This window comes from Equus caballus, chromosome 8 (genome assembly GCF_041296265.1).
Source record: "Equus caballus isolate H_3958 breed thoroughbred chromosome 8, TB-T2T, whole genome shotgun sequence".
Taxonomy (NCBI): domain Eukaryota; kingdom Metazoa; phylum Chordata; class Mammalia; order Perissodactyla; family Equidae; genus Equus; species Equus caballus.
Window position 1 is genome coordinate 21,828,136 of NC_091691.1, and position 19,853 is coordinate 21,847,988.

The 19,853-nt window shown below is 45.1% G+C and overlaps 1 protein-coding gene and 1 pseudogene across 2 annotated transcripts; one reads left to right on the top strand and one right to left on the bottom strand.

The window, feature by feature from the left end:
- Positions 1 to 343: 343 nt before the first annotated feature.
- On the bottom strand, positions 344 to 18,680 carry OAS1 (2'-5'-oligoadenylate synthetase 1). 2 transcript variants are annotated; one of them, XR_011441244.1, is made up of 7 exons: positions 17,928 to 18,680; positions 16,806 to 17,094; positions 6,218 to 6,402; positions 2,794 to 3,026; positions 1,987 to 2,140; positions 1,338 to 1,585; positions 344 to 845 (listed from the first exon to the last, which is right to left on the bottom strand). XR_011441244.1 is itself a non-coding variant. In NM_001082489.1 (6 exon segments), coding segments are annotated over 6 exon segments (1,197 nt in total). In that variant the 5' UTR covers positions 18,105 to 18,162; the 3' UTR covers positions 347 to 686.
- On the top strand, positions 10,030 to 10,969 carry LOC111774648 (dual specificity protein phosphatase CDC14B pseudogene; annotated as a pseudogene).
- Positions 18,681 to 19,853: the final 1,173 nt, after the last annotated feature.

Here is a 19,853-nt window from a genome sequence, read left to right on the forward strand (position 1 = left end):
CTTGGCACGTAGTATGTGTTCAATAAATTTTTATTATTTATTTTTTTTTGAGGAAGACTGGCCCTGAGCTAACATCTGTGCCCATCTTCCTCTACTTTATATGTGGGACGCCTGCCACAGCATGGCTTGATGAGCAGTGTGTAGGTCCGCACCCAGGATCCGAACCTGGGGACCCTGGGCCACCAAAGTGAAAGTGTGAACTTAACCACTATGCCACCCGGCTGGCCCCTCAATAAATATTTTTAGTTGAATCAATGAATACACACACAAACACACACACACACACACACACACACACATACTTCTTGGCACTGTGCCCTGAAGTTAATAAACACCCAACAAATGGTATCTGCTATTATTTTTATTGTTATTGATAATAAATTGGACCATAACCTTCTCACCAGGCACACAGAAGAAAGTCAAGGCTGAGTTTCCACTCTTTTGTCTAAACCTCAACTGTTGCCTCTCAGAGAATATTGTCAGAAAACAGGCTGTGGCGGGATGAGGCTGCGGGCAGCGCTACCTAGGGAGGGCGAGAAAGAGGGGAACAGCAGGAAGAGGGGTCAGGAGACCCGGATTCTGGTCCTAGGACTGATGCCAAGTCACAGCCGATAAGATCCCGCCCAGGAAATGAGGGGGCTGGCCCCCCCGACTCTGGAGTCCTCTCCTCCACGCTGCGCCGGCGATCAGAGGATGGTGCAGGTCCAGTTCTCTTCCGCGTCGGGAGCGGATGCCCTCTGGGGCGTGCTGCCGGTCTGCGGGAATTCAGGGCGCCGTCCGTGGTCGCACTGGTAATATGCGCGCTCAGCCCAGGTCAAAGTGTCGTCCTCGCTGTCTTCTTCAGGCTGAAGCAAGCACACGATCACGTTGGAGAGCTGCCCTGGGTCTCAGTGAGCATTTATGGGGGACACTGTGACGTGCCACCTGCAGCCCCCTCAAGGAAGGACCTGCAAGCCCCGGCTGCCGGGGAGGCCGTGAGCGGACGGACTTCAGCGGCCGCCCCTTGGGGCTGCCTCAGTGGCAGGGCGCCCCGCGCTGAAGACCACGCCCCGCCTGAGCGCCCCGCCCGGTGACCCATCCACGGCGGGTATAAAGGCCTGGCCGCCTCGGTCTGCTAAAGGTCAGCTCCGAGGGCCGTTTGAGCTCCAGGGCTGAGACTGCCCCCGGGCTGCAACCCAGGTGGACTTCTCCCTGTGCCCGCCCGCTCCTGCTTCCTTCCCCTCCCTTCCGCGGGCCTTGATTCCAGTGGATCACCGCTAACATCGTGCGCTCTAAACTCCCAGGGAACCCACCTAGGACGTCATCACCCCCCACCCCCGCATGAGGAAGACCCCTACCCTGGGAGTGGAAAGATCCAAGTTCGAGTCCTTGTGCCCCACTTAGCTGTGTGACACACCCATGTCAGTCAGCTGCTCTGAGTCTCCCATTTGTCACGTTAAGTAGGGGGGGATGCAAGGCAGGCTGTTTAGCATAGTGGGTTGGGCACTGGCGTTGGAGTCCACCGAGTTGGAATCCCAGCTCTACCAGTCCCTAACTGAGTGTCCTCGAGCAGGTGACTTCACCTCTCTGAGCTTCCTTTTCTCATCTGCAAATGGGAGTAGAAAACATACCTCCCGGGGTGTTATGAGGATTTAATGAAACAACGTGTGTTAAAGGTCTGAGGACAGGACCCCAGCCCAAAGCGGATATTCAGTGAGCGGTGGGTGTTTATCATTATTATTAGTGGGGTGCGCCAGCAGCAGCTGTTACAGAGTTACCCCCAGGCAAGGCAACGTTAATTAAAGAACGAACTCTGGACAAGGGATGTGAAAATTCCAGGAACCCTCCAAACGGGGTCAAAATGACTGTAAAGTATGAAGCACAGCCTGAAACTCAATGAATGTGAGCAACCTCTAGCAATGAATGTGAGCAACCTCTAGCAAGAAGCAGGCCCCAAGCGGCAGGGAGGCGGGGGAAGGTTGGCAAGGAGGAAGCTGAAGGTCTCACCCCCACGTCCCAGGAGCCCACTGGAGACCCGTCCCAATTCTTAAAGCACGGGTAACTCAGCCAGGCTCTCGCCTCCTGTGCCAGCCGAGGCCAGCTGCGTGGGTCTCCACCACCAACGTTTCCTGTGGGGTCAGCCGGGTCCAGAATCACAGGCCTGAAAAGCAATGTTTAGAGAGGGACAAGTGAAGGAGTGTAGATGCTCCTGCAGAGCAAACGCCAGCCTGGGGCAGGCTGGGACCCAGGGCAGGAGGACCAGCCCAGTGGGGCACTGTTGCCTGGGGTGTGTCCTGAGTGCCCCACCCCACGGTGGGCAGTAAGCATGAGGAGAAGGAGCCTCACACTGGGGCCTGACAGACCTGGGGTTGAATCTCACCTGGGCCCTTTATTAGTGGTGTGCCCTTGGGCAGGTCGCTTGACCGCACTAGCCTCAGTTTCCTCATCTGTGAAACGGGGAGAGCTGAACACACCGACCTCAAAGGATGTGGCATGAGGATTGAGACAAGGCGTGTGGAATGCTCAGCATGTCTGTGTCAGCTGTTTCACTCACTTTCTCTTAAGGTTTGGACAAGCGCCTTACCTCTCAGAACCTCAGTTTACTCATCTATACAGTGGTTGGCATGGTGCCTGCCTCACGGGGCTGGAGGTTGTTAAAATCAAATGGTAGCACTAAAGTGTCCAGCTCAATGATTGGCAACAGAAGATGACCAGTAAATGTGGAGCCCTCCCACATCCTCCATTTCCAAGGGGCTGTGTCTGGCTCTGGGCGTTCATTGATGTGGAGAGCTGAGCCATGTGGGGACAGAATACCTGGGTTTCTTGAGCTGCCTTTTCAGGTATTGTCCAATAACAGGGTCATCAAAGTTGTAATACTTTGTCCAGTAGATGCAAAGCTGCTGGTACTTCAGGACTAGTTCCAAGACAGTCCGAAATCCCTGAGCTGTGTTGAATTCTGTTTGTCTGCTTCCCTGTTCCCAAGCATAGACTGTCAGGAGCTCCAGGGCGTACTGTGCTGGCAGTGGTTTCCCAAGTTTATCCTTGCACTGAGAAGAGGAAAAACAATTGGGAAAATGGGCTTGTCCAGCTTTCGTGTAAAGCACACTTCCCGTGGGCCAAATTCACAGCCTGCCACCTGTTTTAGTAAATAAAGTTTTCTTGGAGCAAAGTCACGCCATTCATTTATGCATCGTCTGTGGTGGTTTTCACGCTACAAAGACAGAGTTGAGTAGTTGTGACAGAGACTATGTGGCCCACAAAGTCTAAAATATTTACTTCCTAGCCCTTTATGGAAAAAGTTTACTGACCCCTGGGTAAGGGCTTCGGCTCTAGATTCTGACTGATGTGGGTTTGAATCCTGGCTCCACCATTGTCTGATTCTGAGCAGACAACTTAGACTCTTAGAGCCTCTTTTTTCTCATCTGCCAAGTGAATGGTAATAGTAGCACCTACCTCAGAAGGATACTCGGAGAATTAACTAAGACAAAGGACTTGTAGAGTTCCTAAGAGCCTACAGAAGCCAACAAATTTTTTTCCAAAGGAAGATATATAATCTAAAGCCTCAAACTATTTTCACGTACAATGACCAGCACGTAAATAACCAGGTACACAAGGAAACAAAATAGCAAGAGCGATAACTAACAGAAAAGAGAGAAAATAGTAATAAACCCACAAAACTTTAAATATTGAAGGATCAAATACAGACTTTAAAATAACTAGGAATATTACATTCAAAGAAATAAATGAAGAGCTTGAAATAGTAGGGACTCAGAAACCATAAGAAGTAATGTGGCAGATTTGGAAAAGAACGAAATAGAAATCCTAGAACAAAAAATTACAACTAACTGCAATTAATAATTCAACAGCAGATTAGACAGCTAAAATTAATGAATTGGAAGGTAGATTAGAAGAAACTATTCAGAATAAAACATGGAGAGACAAAAAGATGGAAAACATAGAAGAGAGTGTAGAGATATGGAAGATAGTGTGAGGAGGTCTAACGTACATTTACTTGGAGTTCCAGGAGGCAGAGAGAGAAAGAGGCAGAGACCATATTTTAGGGGAATGGCTGAGAATTTCTGAAACTGATAAAAGACATCTCTCCACAGATTCAGGAATCCCAATGATGAACCCAATGAACCCCAAGCAGGACAAATGAAAAGCAGTCATCATGAAGACACATCAGATTGAAACTAAACAAAATCAAAGACAAAGAGAAAAATATAAATGCCCCCAGAGGAATAAGACAGATCACCCAAAAAGGAGCCACAGTTAGACTAACAATTGACTTCTCACTAGTGACACTGAAAGATGGAATGATATATCCATCTACTGAAGTGACCACAAACCCATCAACGATGAGGGTAAAGTCAAGACATTTTCGGAGAAACAAAAACGGAGAGCGTTTACTATTAAAAGACCGTCACCAAAGGAAATCTTAAAGGACACACTTCAGGAAGAAGGAAAGTGATCCTAGATGGGAGGCTAGAGATGTAGGAAAGAATTGATAGTGAAGAAAGATAAATGTGTGGGTAGATTAAATGAATATTGGCTCTGTAAAACAATCATAATGCATTGAGGCACTCGAAAATGGAGAGAGACGTGAAATACATAACCATAGCAGCATATCAGTTGGAGGTGGTCATGATGGTGGTTAGTGGAGTTAAAGTGTTGTAAGTTTCTTCTATTATTTTACAGGATAGAAAGAAGAAAGGATGCAAGGAAGGAAGGAAGTGAGGGAGGGAGGGAAAGAGAAAGAAGGAGAGAAAGAGACAATTCTTTGCTGTGCAGGACTGTCTTGATCATTGTAAAATAACTAGTTTCTTGGTTTTTTTCCATTAATTATCTTGTCCATTCTTGTAGCATTCTTGTCCCCCGTCACCATGGTTACCACAACTGTCCTCATGAATGTTCAATATGTCCCTGGGGGCAGTGTTGCTCTAGTCAAGAACCACTTTTGTAAGTACTAACATGCTTGGGCTCCCTCATCAAAATGCCTGGAACAGCAAACTGAGATGTCTAGCAAATACTGATTGTCTTGCTTTGCCTAAAGTACTGTTTTTAAAGCAGGAAGGTTATCCTTAATTACTCTCTTTCACTCACTCATTCATCCAAAAATATATAGAATGCTCGTTATATATTAGGCAAACTCTTGAGTCAGAAGACCAAAATTAAAGCTTTTAATTTTGAAAGAGCCATCTCTTAGTTTCTCTTTCTGTAAAATGGGTTTAATAATAATACCTACCCTTACCCAGCTCACAGAATCACCATGAAGATTAGATAAGATATAGGACATTTAAAAGTAAACAGAAATGCATATCACACCCAGAAAAGATTAAATGTGGCACGAGCTAAGCACTCGATACGTGTTAGCTTTTATGATGTGTGCTCTTGTGGTGGCTCAGAGAAACCACATTTATTGGGACCAACATTTTCCCGGGCGCCATGTCATGTGGTTTATTTTGCAAGTGAGAGAACAGGAAGCATGAAGGGGTTAAGTTGCTTGCCCACGGTCAGACAACCAAGAAGTAGATAGAGGAGGATCTGAACACACGTCTGAAGCCCTGGTTTTTCTCTCTCCACCTTGTGAAGAGTGTGGTAGACTCTGTGAGTGAGTGTGTGTGCATGTTTTGTGTTCGTTAATCCATTCAGCAATTGCTTATGGAGCACCTATTATGTGCCAGGCACTCTTCTAGGTTCTGGGGCTAGAGCAACGAACAAAACATACAAATCCCTTCCTTCATGTACATTTTTAGTTAGGAGACAGACAATAAAAACCAAATAGGCAAATGCAAAGGGCTGGAGGCTGGAGCAGGGTTTTCCTCTTGGAGTAACAAGAAGGAGGACAGCGTGGCCTGGGGGGGTGGCCCGCTCAGAGAGGTCGGAGGGCAGAACCCTGTGAGTGGCACAAGGTGACTCAGAGCAGGGGGAGAGTGACAGAGGTGCTGACAATTGATGAATTATGGATCTATTTCAAATATAGGACCAACATCATTTGGTGACTGGTTTGATGGGGGTGTGTGTGAAAAAGTCAAGGAAGATGCATGGTTTTGGCCAGAGCAACTAGAAGGATGAAGTTGCCATTTCTCCTCCCCCGCCTCCCCCTCCTTCCTCTTCCCTGCCCACTCCTCCTTCTCTGCCCCTATCCCCCACCTCTTCCTCTTGTCCTCACTTTCTTCCTTCTCTCCCTCCTCCTCCTCTGCTCCCTCCCTCCCCTAGACTGGATGGAGGGCCATACCTTTTGGTACCAGTGCTTGACCAGGCGGATGAGGCTCTTGAGCTTGGTTGGCCGCTGCCTCAGGAAGGCTCGCTGCAGCTCCGTGAAGCAGGGGGAGAACTCTCCCTCCTTCCCCAGGGACTGGCATTCTTTGATGAGTAGGACATATATGTCAGGGTCAGGTCTGTACGATGTAGTCACCTGACCTGTTAGGGATGAATCCATAACTTTAAGATGCCAGCTCTTGAGAGTTGGTGTCAAGATGGCAGCATAGGTGGACTCTGAAGTCACCTCCTCCCACGGACACAACCAAGTTACAGCTATTCTTGGAACAATTACCCCTGAGAAAGAACTGAAAACTGGATAAAAAGAACCCGTGCAACAAAGGGCAGTCCTGACTGAAGTGGAAGAGGCAGAAATTCCTTTCTGGAGAGAAAAAAGCCACCTTCGCAAGCCAGAGAGATTCACGGCTGGCCAGGAGCAATCCTAAGGTACGCAGCCTCTCCTGGAGGAGCAGGGGACCTAGGTGGGGAGTGTTACTGCTATAAGCCTCCTTTGGACTCAGCACAACTGAGAAAGTCTCATAATATCTGGCTTTGCTGTCTATTAACTGCAACGGGGAATACCCCTAGAAAAGCTATTGGACATAAGCAGAAAAAAGCCAGCTCTTAAAGGGCCCAAGCACAAATTGACCCATTTCAGAATGCAAGCTAAAGTCAGCAGAAAGAAAAGTGCACACTTTGGTGAAAAGAGACTCAGCTGATAGGCTCTGGGTGCATCTCAGTGAGAGGTGATACCTCTCCAGGGTTTGAGACATTGGCAGCAGCCAATATTGTGACCTAGTAGAGGTGTAGTGACACAGATGCTGGCAGACACCATTGGAGTTCTTTCTCTGACCTGTTAGCCCAGGGTCTGCCCTGCGCACTAGAGCATTGATTTAATCCAGCTCAGCCAGGACAGGCAGCCCACCCTAGCGACTGGCCCCACCCCACAGGAAGCCCTCGGGCAACTTGTCAGCCTGCATAGACTGGGTGCCCGGATCCTCTGCAGGCAGGCGAGTAGGTCTGCCTCTGTGGGGCAGGGCGTGAGTGAGGAGTGGGTGGAGTGTGTGGGTGTTGGTGGAGTTTGTGGGGGCCTCTGCAGTGGGGCAACTGGGTCAGAATCAGTGGGCTGGGAAGTGTGCATGGGGTAGGACTGTGTTGACGGTGTGTGTGGGCCTGTGAGCTGTGGGGCTTGTCAGCTGCAGAAGACTTCATGCTTCTCAAATAGCCACATAGGGGATCGGCCCCACCTCCCAAAGTCTGAAAGAATTGGGTGCTCCTGTGCCTGGGGCCAGTCCCACTCAGCTGCAATCCTGAGAGAGCTGAAAACAGCCTTGCAGGTGGGAGCCCTATAGCAATTGTAAGCCCCTGAGCCTAGCAACCAGCTTCGCTGGGGTCCCACTCACTTATCAGAAAAACTGCAACAGGAACTTACTATTAGACCTTGCAGCCACACCCAATAAAGTGACCGAAGGGTCCGTAGCACCCACATGCAGCTGAGCATTACAACCAGCCAGCCAGGTGGACAGCCTAGCCTCCCAGGGCACCTGCAGCAAGCGCAAACCTGTCACAACAGAAGGACACATGTAGCCCACACAGAGGTCACTCCTGGAACATTTGGAACTTGTCATGAGAGGGAAGCACGCTGCTGGGCCTTATAAGGCATTTGTTACATAAGGCCACCTCTCTAAGATCAGGAGACGTAGCTGACCTACCTAATACATAGATATGTGCACAGAGAAAGAGGCAAAATGAGGAGACAAAGGAATATGTTCCAACCAAGGGAACAGGAAAAAAAAACAGGAAAAAGAACTAAATGAAAGAGAAATAAACAATCTACCTGACAAAGAGTTCAAACAAAAAGTCATAAGGATGCTCACTGATCTTGGGAGAAGAAGGGATGAACTCAGTGAGAATGTCAAAAAAGAATTGGAAAATATATAAAAGAACCAATCAGAAATGAAGAATACGATACTGAGAATGAAAAATTCACTAGAGGGACTCAATGGCAGAGTACATGATACAGAAGAATGGCTCAGCGAGCTAGACGAAAGACTAGAGGAAATCACCCGAGCTGAATGGATAAAAGAAAAAAGAACTAAAAACAATGAGAGCAGTCTAAGGGAACTCTGGGACAACATCAAGCACACTAACATTCATATTATGGGTGTCCCAGCAGGAAAGGAGAGAGACAAGGGGGCAGACAGTCTATCTGAAGAAATAATAGCTGAAACCTTTCCCAACCTAAGGAAGGAAACAGACATCTAGGTACAGGAAGCACAGAGAGCACCAAACAAGATAAACCCAGAGAGGCCCACACCAAGACACACTATAATTAAAATGTCAAGAATTAAAGATACAGAGAGAATCCTACAAACCACAAGAGAAAGTCAACAAGTGACATACAAAGAAAACCCCATAAGGCTATTAGCTGACTTCTCAGCAGAAATGTTACAGGCTAGAAGGGAGGAACATGATATATTTAAAGTGTTGAAAGGAAAAAACCTATAGCTAAGAATACTCTACCCGGCAAGGTTATCATTCAGAATGGAAGGAGAGATAAAGAGTTTCCCAGAGAAGCAAAAATTGAAGGAGTTTATCACCAAGAAACCAGTTTTACAAGAAATGCTAAAGGGACTTATTTCAGTGGGAAAGAGAAGACCACAAATAGGAATAAGAAAATTATTGAAAAAAACAGGGCAATAAAATTACTGGTAAAGGCAAAAATATAGTAAAGGTAGCAGATCAACCACCTGTGAAGATAACATGAAGGTCAAAAGACAAATCACTAAAATTACCTATTTCCATGATAAGAAGGTAATGGATACACATACACACAAAATAAGAGGTCAGATATGATATAAAACATAAAATGTGGGAGGAGGGAAGTAAAAGAGTAGAGCTTTTAGAAAGAGGTCAAACTAAAGAGACTATTAACTCAATATAGATTGTTATCTACATAGGTTATTATATATGAACCTCATGGTAATCACAAACCAGAAACCTATAATAAACACACAAATAATTAAGAGACAGGAACCCAAGCATAATACTAAAGAAAGCCATAAAACCACAACAGAAGAGAGCAAGAGAAGAAGAAAGGAACAGAGGAGAATATCAAAACACCCAGAAAAAAAGTAACAAAATGGCAAGAAGTATATGCTTATCAACAGCTACCTTAAACGTCAGTGGGCTAAATGCTCCAATCAAAAGGCCAGTACGATAAAAAAAACAAGACCCGTATATATGTTGCCTACAAGAGACACATGTCAGGCATAAAGACATAAACTGAAAGTGAAGGGATGGAAAAAGATACTCCATGCAAATAGCAAAGAAAAGAAAGCTGGGGTAGCAACACTTATAGAACACTAATAGATATTAAAACAAAAACTATAACAAGAGACAAAGAAGGCCACTACGTAATGATAAAGGGAACAATCCAATAAGAGGATATAACACTGGTAAATATCTATGCATCCAACATGGGAGCACCTAAATATATAAAGCAATTCTTAAGAGACGTAAAAGGAGAAATAGTGACAGACAATAGACACCTCAAAAATACAAACGATTGGCCTTCCGGCGCGGCTGCCGGGCTGTTCCGAGGCGCGCGTGCCTCTGGCTGTGGCGCGGGCGGGCGGGCCGGGCTGCGCTCCCCGCCGCCGCCGGGGCGGGGCCGTCGGGGCGTCCTGAGCTCCGGGGCGGCGCCGCCCGCGTGGGCTCGCCCTTTAAACTCCGCCGCGAGCCGTGGGGTGTGGGCGGCGCAGCCCGCCCTCCGGATGCCGCGGAGTCATGAGCCGGGAGGGCGCGGGGGCCCCCAGTGGTGGCCGAGGTGATCCGAGATCGCCTTTGTTTTGCCATTCTCTACAGCAGACCAAAGAGTTCATCAAATGTACATTATTTCAGCATAGATAATGAACTTGAATATGAGAACTTCTACGCAGATTTTGGACCACTCAATCTGGCAATGGTTTACAGATATTGTTGCAAGATAAATAAGAAATTAAAGTCCATTACAATGATAAGGAAAAAAATTATTCATTTTACTGGCTCTGATGAGAGAAAACAAGCAAATGCTGCTTTCCTTGTTGGATGTTATATGGTTATATATTTGGGGAGAACACCGGAAGAAGCATATAGAATATTAATGTTTGGAGATACATCCTATATTCCTTTCAGAGATGCTGCCTATGGGAGTTGCAGTTTCTACATTACACTTCTTGACTGTTTTTATGCAGTAAAGAAGGCAATGCATTATGGCTTCCTTAATTTCAACTCATTTAACCTTGATGAATATGAACATTATGAAAAAGCAGAAAATGGAGATTTAAATTGGATAATACCAGACCGATTTCTTGCCTTCTGTGGACCTCATTCAAGAACAAGACGTGAAAGTGGTTACCACCAACATTCTCCCGAGGCTTATATCCCATATTTTAAGAATCACAATGTGACTACCATTGTCCGTCTGAATAAAAGGATGTATGATGCCAAACGCTTTACGAATGCTGGCTTCGATCACTATGATCTTTTCTTTGCGGATGGCAGCACCCCTACTGATGCCATTGTCAAAGAATTTCTGGATATTTGTGAAAATGCTGAGGGTGCCGTTGCAGTACATTGCAAAGATAGTTGATTAAGAAGACAAGGAATATATTTATTTTAAGAGAAGTTCAACATTGAAAAAGAAAAAAAACAGCAAACCTGGGGAACAGCCAAAATGTAATCTCCAAAGATACCACATTATAAGATTCAAATGTCCAATTTTCACTAAAAATTCACAAGGCATACTAAGAAACAGGAAAGTATAGCTCATTCAAAGGAAAAAAGGAATCCACAGAAACTGTCCCTGAGAAAGACCAAATGGTGGGCTTACTAGACAAAGACATTAGAACAGCTGTCTTAAAGATACTCAAAGAGCTAAAACAAAATGTGGACAAAGTCAGGAGAACAATGTATAAACAAAATGGAAGCATCATTAGGAAGTAGAATACATAAAAAGGAACCAAAAAGAAATTCTGGAACTGAAATGTATAGTAACTCAAATGAAAAATTTACTGATGAGATTCAAAAGCAGACATGAGCAGGCAGTAGAAATCATCGGTGGACTTGAAGATAGGACACTTGAAATTATCAAGTCTAAGCAGCAGAAAGGAAGAAAATTGAAAAGTGAACTGAGTCTAAGGGATCTCTGGCACACTGTAAAGTGGACCAGTGTGTGGATTGTGGGAATCCCAAAAGGAGAAGGGAGAGAAAGGCACAGAGAGATAATTTGAAGAAATAATGGCTGAAAACTTCCCAAATTTGATGAAAGACATGCATGTAACTATCAGAGAAGCTCAGCTAACTCTTAAGCAGCATTAAACTCAGAGACCTACACCAAGATACTTTATAATCACTCCAGAGTCAGAGACAAGGGGATCTTGAAAGCAACCAGAGAGAATCGACTTATCACATACAAGGGGTCCCGGTAAGATCATGAGCAGATTTCTCCTCAGAAACCTTGGAGGCCAGAAGGCAGTGGGTGGATATAGTCAAGGTATTGAAGGGAAAAAACTGTCAACCACAAATCCTATATCTGGCAAAGCTGTCCCTCGAAAATGAGGGAGAAATTAAGACATTCCCAGATAGTTATAAGCTGAGGGAGTTTGCTACCACTAGGTGTACCCTGCAAGAAATGCTCAAGGTTCAATGAAAGGACACTAGACAGTCACTCGAAGCCCTGTGAAGAAATAAAGATCTCTGAGAAAGTAAATACATGGACAATTATGAAGGCTAATATTATTGTAACCTTTGTTGTAAACTCTTGAATCAAAAGACAGAGATGGAAAGAATGGCTTAAGAAAATAATAATCCAACTATATGCCGTCTAAAAGAGGCTCGGTTCACATCCAAAGACACAAATAGGTTGAAAGTGAAAGGATGGGAAAAGATGTTTCATGTAAATAGTAACCAAAAGTGAACAAAGGTGATTAGACTAATATCAGACAACGTAGACTTTTAATCAAAAAAGATTACAGGAAACAAAAAAGGACATTATATATTAGTAAAAGGTTAAATACAGCAAAAAGATACAACAATTATAAACATTTTACATTCTTAATAACAGACCTAAATATGTGAAGGAAAATTGGCAGAATTGAAGGGAAAAATAAACAGTTGTACAATAATAGTTGGAATTTTAATATCCCACTTTTAGTAAGGGACAGAACAACCAGACAGAAGATAAGGAAATAGAGGACTTGAACAACACAGTAAACTCGTGGGATCTGGCAGCGTAGAGAGCGCCGTGCCTGCCAGCCACGGAGCGCACACACACACAGCCTGCTACTGGTGGGGGCACAGCAGTGTGAGTTTGTCCATGCCACTGAACTGCACACTTCACAGTGGTTCAAACGACCTCCAGAAAGCAACCGTAAAGGGACATGGGTCATGGGGCCAGCCCCATGGCTGAGTGGTTGGGTTCGCATGCTCTGCTTCAGTGTCCCAGGGTTTCTCCGGTTTGGATCCTGGGAGCACACATGGCACCACTCATTAGGCCACACTGAGGCGGCGTCCCACATGCCACAACTAGAAGGACCCACAACTAAAATATACAACTATGTACTGGAGGGCTTTGGGGAGAAAAAGGAAAAATAAAATCTTTTAAAAAAGAAACATGGGTCTTTGAATTACCTGACAAAGAATTTAAAACAGTTGCCTTAAAAATGCTCAGTGATGCTAAAAGGAAACATAGAGAAGTAAATGAAATCAGGAAAATGATGTATGTACAAAAATGGTAAATTTTATGTTATGTATATTTTACCATAATTAAAACAAACAGAATTCAAAAAAAAAATACAAACGATTGTAAGAGAATACTGTGAAAAGCTATACGCCAACAAAGTGGATAATCTAGAAGAAATGGATAAATTCTTAGACTTATACAACCTTCCAAAACTGAATCAAGAAGAAATGGAGAATTTGAATAGACCAATTGGCAGTAAAGAGGTCAAAACAGTAATCAAAAACTTCCCAAAAAATAAAAGTCCAGGACCAGATGGCTTCCCTGGTGAATTCTACCAAATGTTCAAAGAACACTTAATATCTGTCCTTCTCAAAATCGTCTGAAAAGTTGAAGGCGGAGGGGAGCTTCCTAACTCATTCTAGAAACCCAACATTACCCTGATACAAAACCAGAGAAGGACAACACAAAGAAAATTACAGGCCAATATCACTGATGAACATTGATGCAAAAATCCTCAACAAAATACTAGCAAATCAGATACAACAATACATTAAAAACACCGTACACTGTGATCAAGTGGGATTTATTCCAGGGATGCAGGGATGGTTCAACATCTGCAAATCTATCAACGTGATACACCACGTTAACAAAATGAAGCATAAAAATCACATGATCATCTCAATAGATGCAGAGAAATCATTTGACAAGGTATAGCACCCATTTATGATAAAAACTCTGAATAAAATGGGTATGGAAGGAAAGTACCTCAACATAATAAAGCCCATAGACGACAAACCCACAGCTAATGTCATCCTCAATGGGAGAAAAACTGAAAGCTATCTGTCTAAGAACAGGAACCAGAGAAGCGTGCCTATTTTCACCACTCTTATTTAACATAGTATTGGAAGTCCTAGCCAGAGCAATTAGGCAAGAAAAAGAAATCAAAAGGATCCAAATTGGAAAGGAAGAAGTGAAACTGTCACTATTTGCAGATGGCATGATTTTATACACAGAAAACCCTAAAGAATCTACTAAAAAAAATTTTAGAAATAATAAATGAATACAGTAAAGTTGCAGGATACAAAATCAATGTACAAAAATCAGTTGCATTTCTATACACTAACAACGAAGTAGCAAAAAGAGAAATTAAGAATACAATCCCATTTACAATTGCAACAAAAAGAACAAAATACCTAGAATAAACTTAACCAAAGAGGTGAAAGAGCTGTACCTGAAAACTATAAAACATTGTTGAAAAAAATTGAAGAAGACAAAGAAATGGACAGGTATTTCATGCTCTTGGATTGGAAGAATGAACATCGTTAAAATGGCCATACTTCCTAAAGCAATCCACAGAGTCAATGCAATCCCTATCAAAGTTCCAACAACATTTTTCATGGAAATAGAACAAAGAATCCTAAAATTTAGATGGAACAACAGAAGACCCCGAATAGCCAAGGAATCCTGAGAAAAAAGAACAAAGCTGGAGGTATCACACTCCCTGATTTCAAAATAGACTACAGAGCTACAGTAACCAAAACAGCATGGTACTGGACAAAAACAGACACACAGATCAATGGAACAGAATAGAGAGCCCAGAAATAAACCCAAACATCTATGGACAGCTAATATTCAACAAGGTAGCCAAGAACATACAATGGAGAAAGGAAAGTCTCTTCAATAAATGGTGTTGAGAAAACTGGACAGCCACATGCAAAAGAATGAAAGTAGACCATTATCTCACACCATACACAAAAATCAACTCAAAATGGATTAAAGACTTGAATGTAAGACCTGAAACCATGGAAATTCTAGAAGAAAACATAGGCAGTGCGCTCTTCGACATCAGTCTTAGCAGCATATTTTCAAGTACCATGTCTGACCGGGCAAGGGAAACAATAGAAAAAATAAACAAATGGGACTACATCAAACTAAAAAGCTTTTGCACAGCAAAGGAAATCATTAACAAAACGAAAAGACAACCTAACAATTGGGAGAAGATGTTTGCAAACCACATATCTGATAAGGGGTTAGTATCCAACATATACAAAGAACTCATACATCTCAACAACAAAGAACTAACAACCCATTTTAAAAATGGGCCAAAGATCTGAACAGAGATTTCTCCAAAGAAGGTATACAAATGGCCAACAGGCACGTGAAAAGACGTTCATCATCAATAACTATCAGGGAAATGCAAATCGAAACTACGATGAGGTATCACCTCACTCGGGCCAGAATGGCTGTAATAACAGGACAGGAAACAACAAGTGTTGGAGAGGATGTGGAGAGAAGGGAACCCTCGTACACTGCTGGTGGGAGTGCAAACTGGTGCAGCCACTATGGAAAATAGTATGGAGATTCCTCAAAAAATTAAGAATAGATCTACCATACGATCTAGCTCTTCCACAGCTGGGTATTTATCCAAAGAACATGAAGACACGAATGCATAAAAGATACATGCACCCCTGTGTTCATCATACCATTATTCACAGTAGCCAAGACTTGGAAGCAACCTAGGTGCCCATCAGAGACAAATGGATAAAGATGTGGTATATATACACAATGGAATACTACCCAGCCATAAGAAACGATGACATCTGGCCATTTGTGACAACATGGATGGAACTTGAGGGTATTATGCTACATGAAATAAGTCACAGGGAGAAAGTCAAATGCTGTATGAAACAACACCAAATACATAGAGACAGATTGGATTGGTGGTGACCAGAGGGGAAGCGGGGATGGAGCAGGGCAGAGGGGGTGACTAGGCACACGTGTGTGGTGATGGATTGTAATTAGTCTTTGGGTGGTGAACCTAATGTACTCTACACAGAATTCAAAATATATTACGATGTACACCTGAAAGTTATATAATGTTATAAACCAATGTCACCGCAATTAAAAAAAAAATGTCAGCTCTTCTCTGAGGTTCTTTCAGTTGCTCTGGGGAGACAAGCTCACTGGCCGTGGGTGTGGTGGAAAGGGCAGCAGGCTTAGAGCCAGGAAGCCTGAGGTCCATCCCCAGTCCTTCCTTCTCCCATCTCCTCTGCCATCGCCCCGTCCCAGCCGCCCTCATCTCTCACCTGGACCACAGCAGAGCCTCCTGGCTGGTTCCTCCACAGCCCACGCAATAGTATTAGTTTGCATGGCGTCCGACAGATGTCACTGTTTCCCTCAAAAAGATGTACACTCTGACCTGTGCACCACTGTGAGTTCACTGGGGTGTCCGGGGGTGCCTGGTGCACAGTGGGGGAACTCACGCTTGTAAACATCTATAGGTACCGGGCCCCGTGTAAGGGCTTATGTAGTTGATCATTTAATACTTAAAATAATAGTGTGACACAGGTAATGTAGTTTTATCAGTTTTCCTAATGTAGAAATTGAGCCTCTCAGAGGTTCTGCCTCCTGTCCAAGTGCTCCTGCAGATTACCTAGAGATCCGAACCCCCAGCAGAAGTTTGAGGAGGTTTCTTCGTGTTTTGGGTGAAAGATGAAATCAACGTATTGACTTTATGCCAGAGCTGCGCTGCCTCACTTTAGAAAAATAAAATCCACACCCTTCGCCACACGTAGAGCTAGGCAGCCTGGCAGCTGTTCTATAGGAAACGTCTTGCCCCTACATTGTGCCGGTTTGCTGTTTACTGTTGCTCCCGTGGCTGATTATAACCCTAGTCATTCTCGCCCCAGGAGAGAGACTAAGATCTCCTCCTTGTTTTGGAAGGATGCTCCGTTTTGGTGATACTCTCAAACTGTGGGAGATTTCTGCTAGAAATACGAAAAGAGAGAAAGGGGTCCCGACATAGGACAAAGGCTGGAGCCTCTGTGCCTGGAGGGCTCACCTAGGACATCAAAGGCAGGCAGGACATCAAATTCCACCCCCTCATTGAGCTGGGGCGACGTGAGCACGAAGCTGAGCGCGCGGGGCCTCGCCCACTGCTGCCCCTGGACCTCGAACTCCACGTCAAACCTCTTCTCTCTTTGACAGGCTTCCAGCTGCCTCCGAATCTCCTTGATGAACTCTGCTCGGCGCTCAAACTGCTCCCGGAAACTCGTGAGGTAGTCAAGGAAGACGACGAGGTCAGCATCGGATCGGCCTCTGAGGGTCGTGCCTTTGCCTGAGGAGCCACCCTAAAGCAGGTGAGAAGGAGAGCTCACCTTTACCGGGAGGAGCCCCCCCTCAGTAAAATGACCATCACCAGACAACAATCACTGACATTCTTGAGCGCCAGCCCCGGTCCGAGGGCATTTCCAGTCTTCACCCCTCCAGCGCCCACGAGGATTCTGCCATCGACCTACGGTTGTTGTGAGTTCCCACTTTACAGACGAGGAAACATGCTCAGAGAGGTCGTGTATCGGCCTGATCACACTGCGAGTAGGGGGGCAGAGATGCAGTTTAAACCCTGGCTGCCTTGTTCTTGAGTCTGTGTTCTTTACTCCCTGTCTGCTACTACCTTATACTGTTATACACTGTAGACCAGCCCAGGCTTCCCCGCCTTGTTTTACTGAATCTGCACAATCTATAAGGTACTGGGAATTATGGACCAGGAAACGGAGGCACAGAGAGGTTAAGTGACTTGCTCAAAGTTTCACAGCCATAGGTGCTATCTCCTTTCAAAACTTATCCTCTTAACCAGTTCATGATCCTGCAGAAACAGTGACTCCCCAGCCTGGCTATTAATTAGCAGATGGTTGATCAGAGCTGAGCCTCAGTTTCCCCATCTCTGAAATGGGTGTGGCCTCAGACAGTGGTTTACAAACTTCACCCGGGCATTTGTTAAAAAATTACAGATGTGGGGGCTCAGCCCGGAGGCTATTTTAACAGCTTGTGGTTCTGCTCTTCGTGTGCTTACATCAGACAGCCCCAGTCCCGCCCCGGACGTTTTGCTCTCTCCCTTCCTCTCTGGAAACTCTTGCCCCTGGAGCCAACCCCTCCCCAGGGAGGCGGGCGGCCCTGAGCTCACCTTCACCACTTTGGACACCCGCACAGGGGGAACGGCACCTCGGAAACACCTCTCCTTCAGGAAACTGCAGATAATGTCGATGGCTTCTCGGACCTGCCTGCGGAACCGTGTGTCTGGCAAGAGATAGTCTTCAATGAACTTGTCCAGATTCCTGGCTGGGGTCTTTTGGAGCTCCATCGTGACGCCCGGGTGGGGACAGAGGAGCTGGTGGCTGCAGGACTGGCTCCCAGAAACTGTCAGCCTCTCTCTCTTACGTTGCCTGAGTCTGGGCTGCTGTTGGTTTCGTTTCCTTGGAAGCAGGAAGTCGTCTTCCGAGTCTGGGCTGCCGTTTGGTTTCGTTTCCTTTGCCTCTTAGCAAACCAAACATTGCTTTCACCTCTGAGCCGCGTCTGCCCTCCCAGCTCGTTCCTCCACTCCCTGAAATTCGCGGTTCTTTAACCAGCAGCCCGGAGCGTCGAGCCTTTCTTCAGACTGTCCTCGGAAAATGTTGCTTTGTCACCCTCATTAGGATCTCATCCAAGAGAAATCATAATTAAAAACGGATTTTTTAAATTTCCTTCCTTGTCTTTTTTTGTTGCTGGCAAAATTGTTTTATAGTCTGCTATGATCTTTACAGCAGCGTGTGCATATGAGAAAAAGAAAAAAGGCAGAAAAATCAGGAAGCGTAAAGATCACCCACGATCCTCAAACCCGAAGACGACCACTGCAGACATCTTGGTACCGGCCTTCTCAGACGCGTTTCTAGGTTAAGACACACACACACACACACAGCTCTCTCTTCTGTTTTATAAAAATGGCATCCCATTATGCTTTTTTTCCTTTTGATTGTTAGACATTATTTCTTACAGCAGTTTTATGTTTACAGAAAAACTGAACAGAAAGCACAGACTCCCATATGCCCCCTCTCCTTCCACCCGTAATTTCTCCTGTCATTAACATTGGCGTGGTACATATTTTTACAACTGATGAATTGACATACAGTCATGCACTGAATAACGACGTTTCAGTCAGTGACAGACCATATACACGATGGCGCCCCCATAAGTACCACACGGTCCAGATGTGTCGGAGGCTGTGCCATCTGGGTTTGTGTAAGCAACGCTATGATGTTTGCACAACGACAAAATCACCTAATAAGGCATTTCTCAGAACGTATCCCCATCGTTAAGCGGTACCTGACTGTAGATATATCATTATTAACTAAAGTTTCTGGTTCCCATTAGGGTTCTCTTTGTGGTGTTTATTCTGTGGGTTTGCCAAATGCATAATGTCATGTATCCACCATTATGACATGACACAGAATAGTTTCACCACCCTAAAAATTCGTTTGTTCCGCCTGTTCATCCCTCTCTGAGTTCAGATCTCCCTTTCTAATCTATGCGTTCAAAGCCAAAAATTTCCCTCAAGCACTGCTTTCGCTGCATCTCACAAATTTTAATTGTTTTTTTTTCTGAGGAAGATTCGCCCTGGGCTAATATCTATGCCAATCTTCCTCTGTTTTTTAGTATGTTGGGCCGCCAGCTCAGCATGGCCACTAACAGAGCAGGGTAGGTCCGTGCTCAGGAACTGAACCCAGGCCGCCAAAGCGGAGCGCACTGGGCTTAACCACGAGGGCACCAGGGCTGGCCCAAATTGGTTGTTTTTTCTTTTTCTTTTTTTGGAAGATTAGCCTTGAGCTAACTGCTGCCAATCCTCCTCTTTTTTGCTGAGGAAGACTGGCCCTGAGCTAACATCCGTGCCCATCTTCCTCTACTTTACATGTGGGACGCCTACCACAGCATGGCGTGCCAAGCAGTGCCATGTCTGCACCCGGGATCCGAATCGGTGAACCCCGGGCCGCCGAAGCGGGACGTGTGAACTTAACCGCTGCGCCACTGGTCCGGCCCCTGTTTTTCCATTTTTATTGTGCAAAATATTTTTAAATTT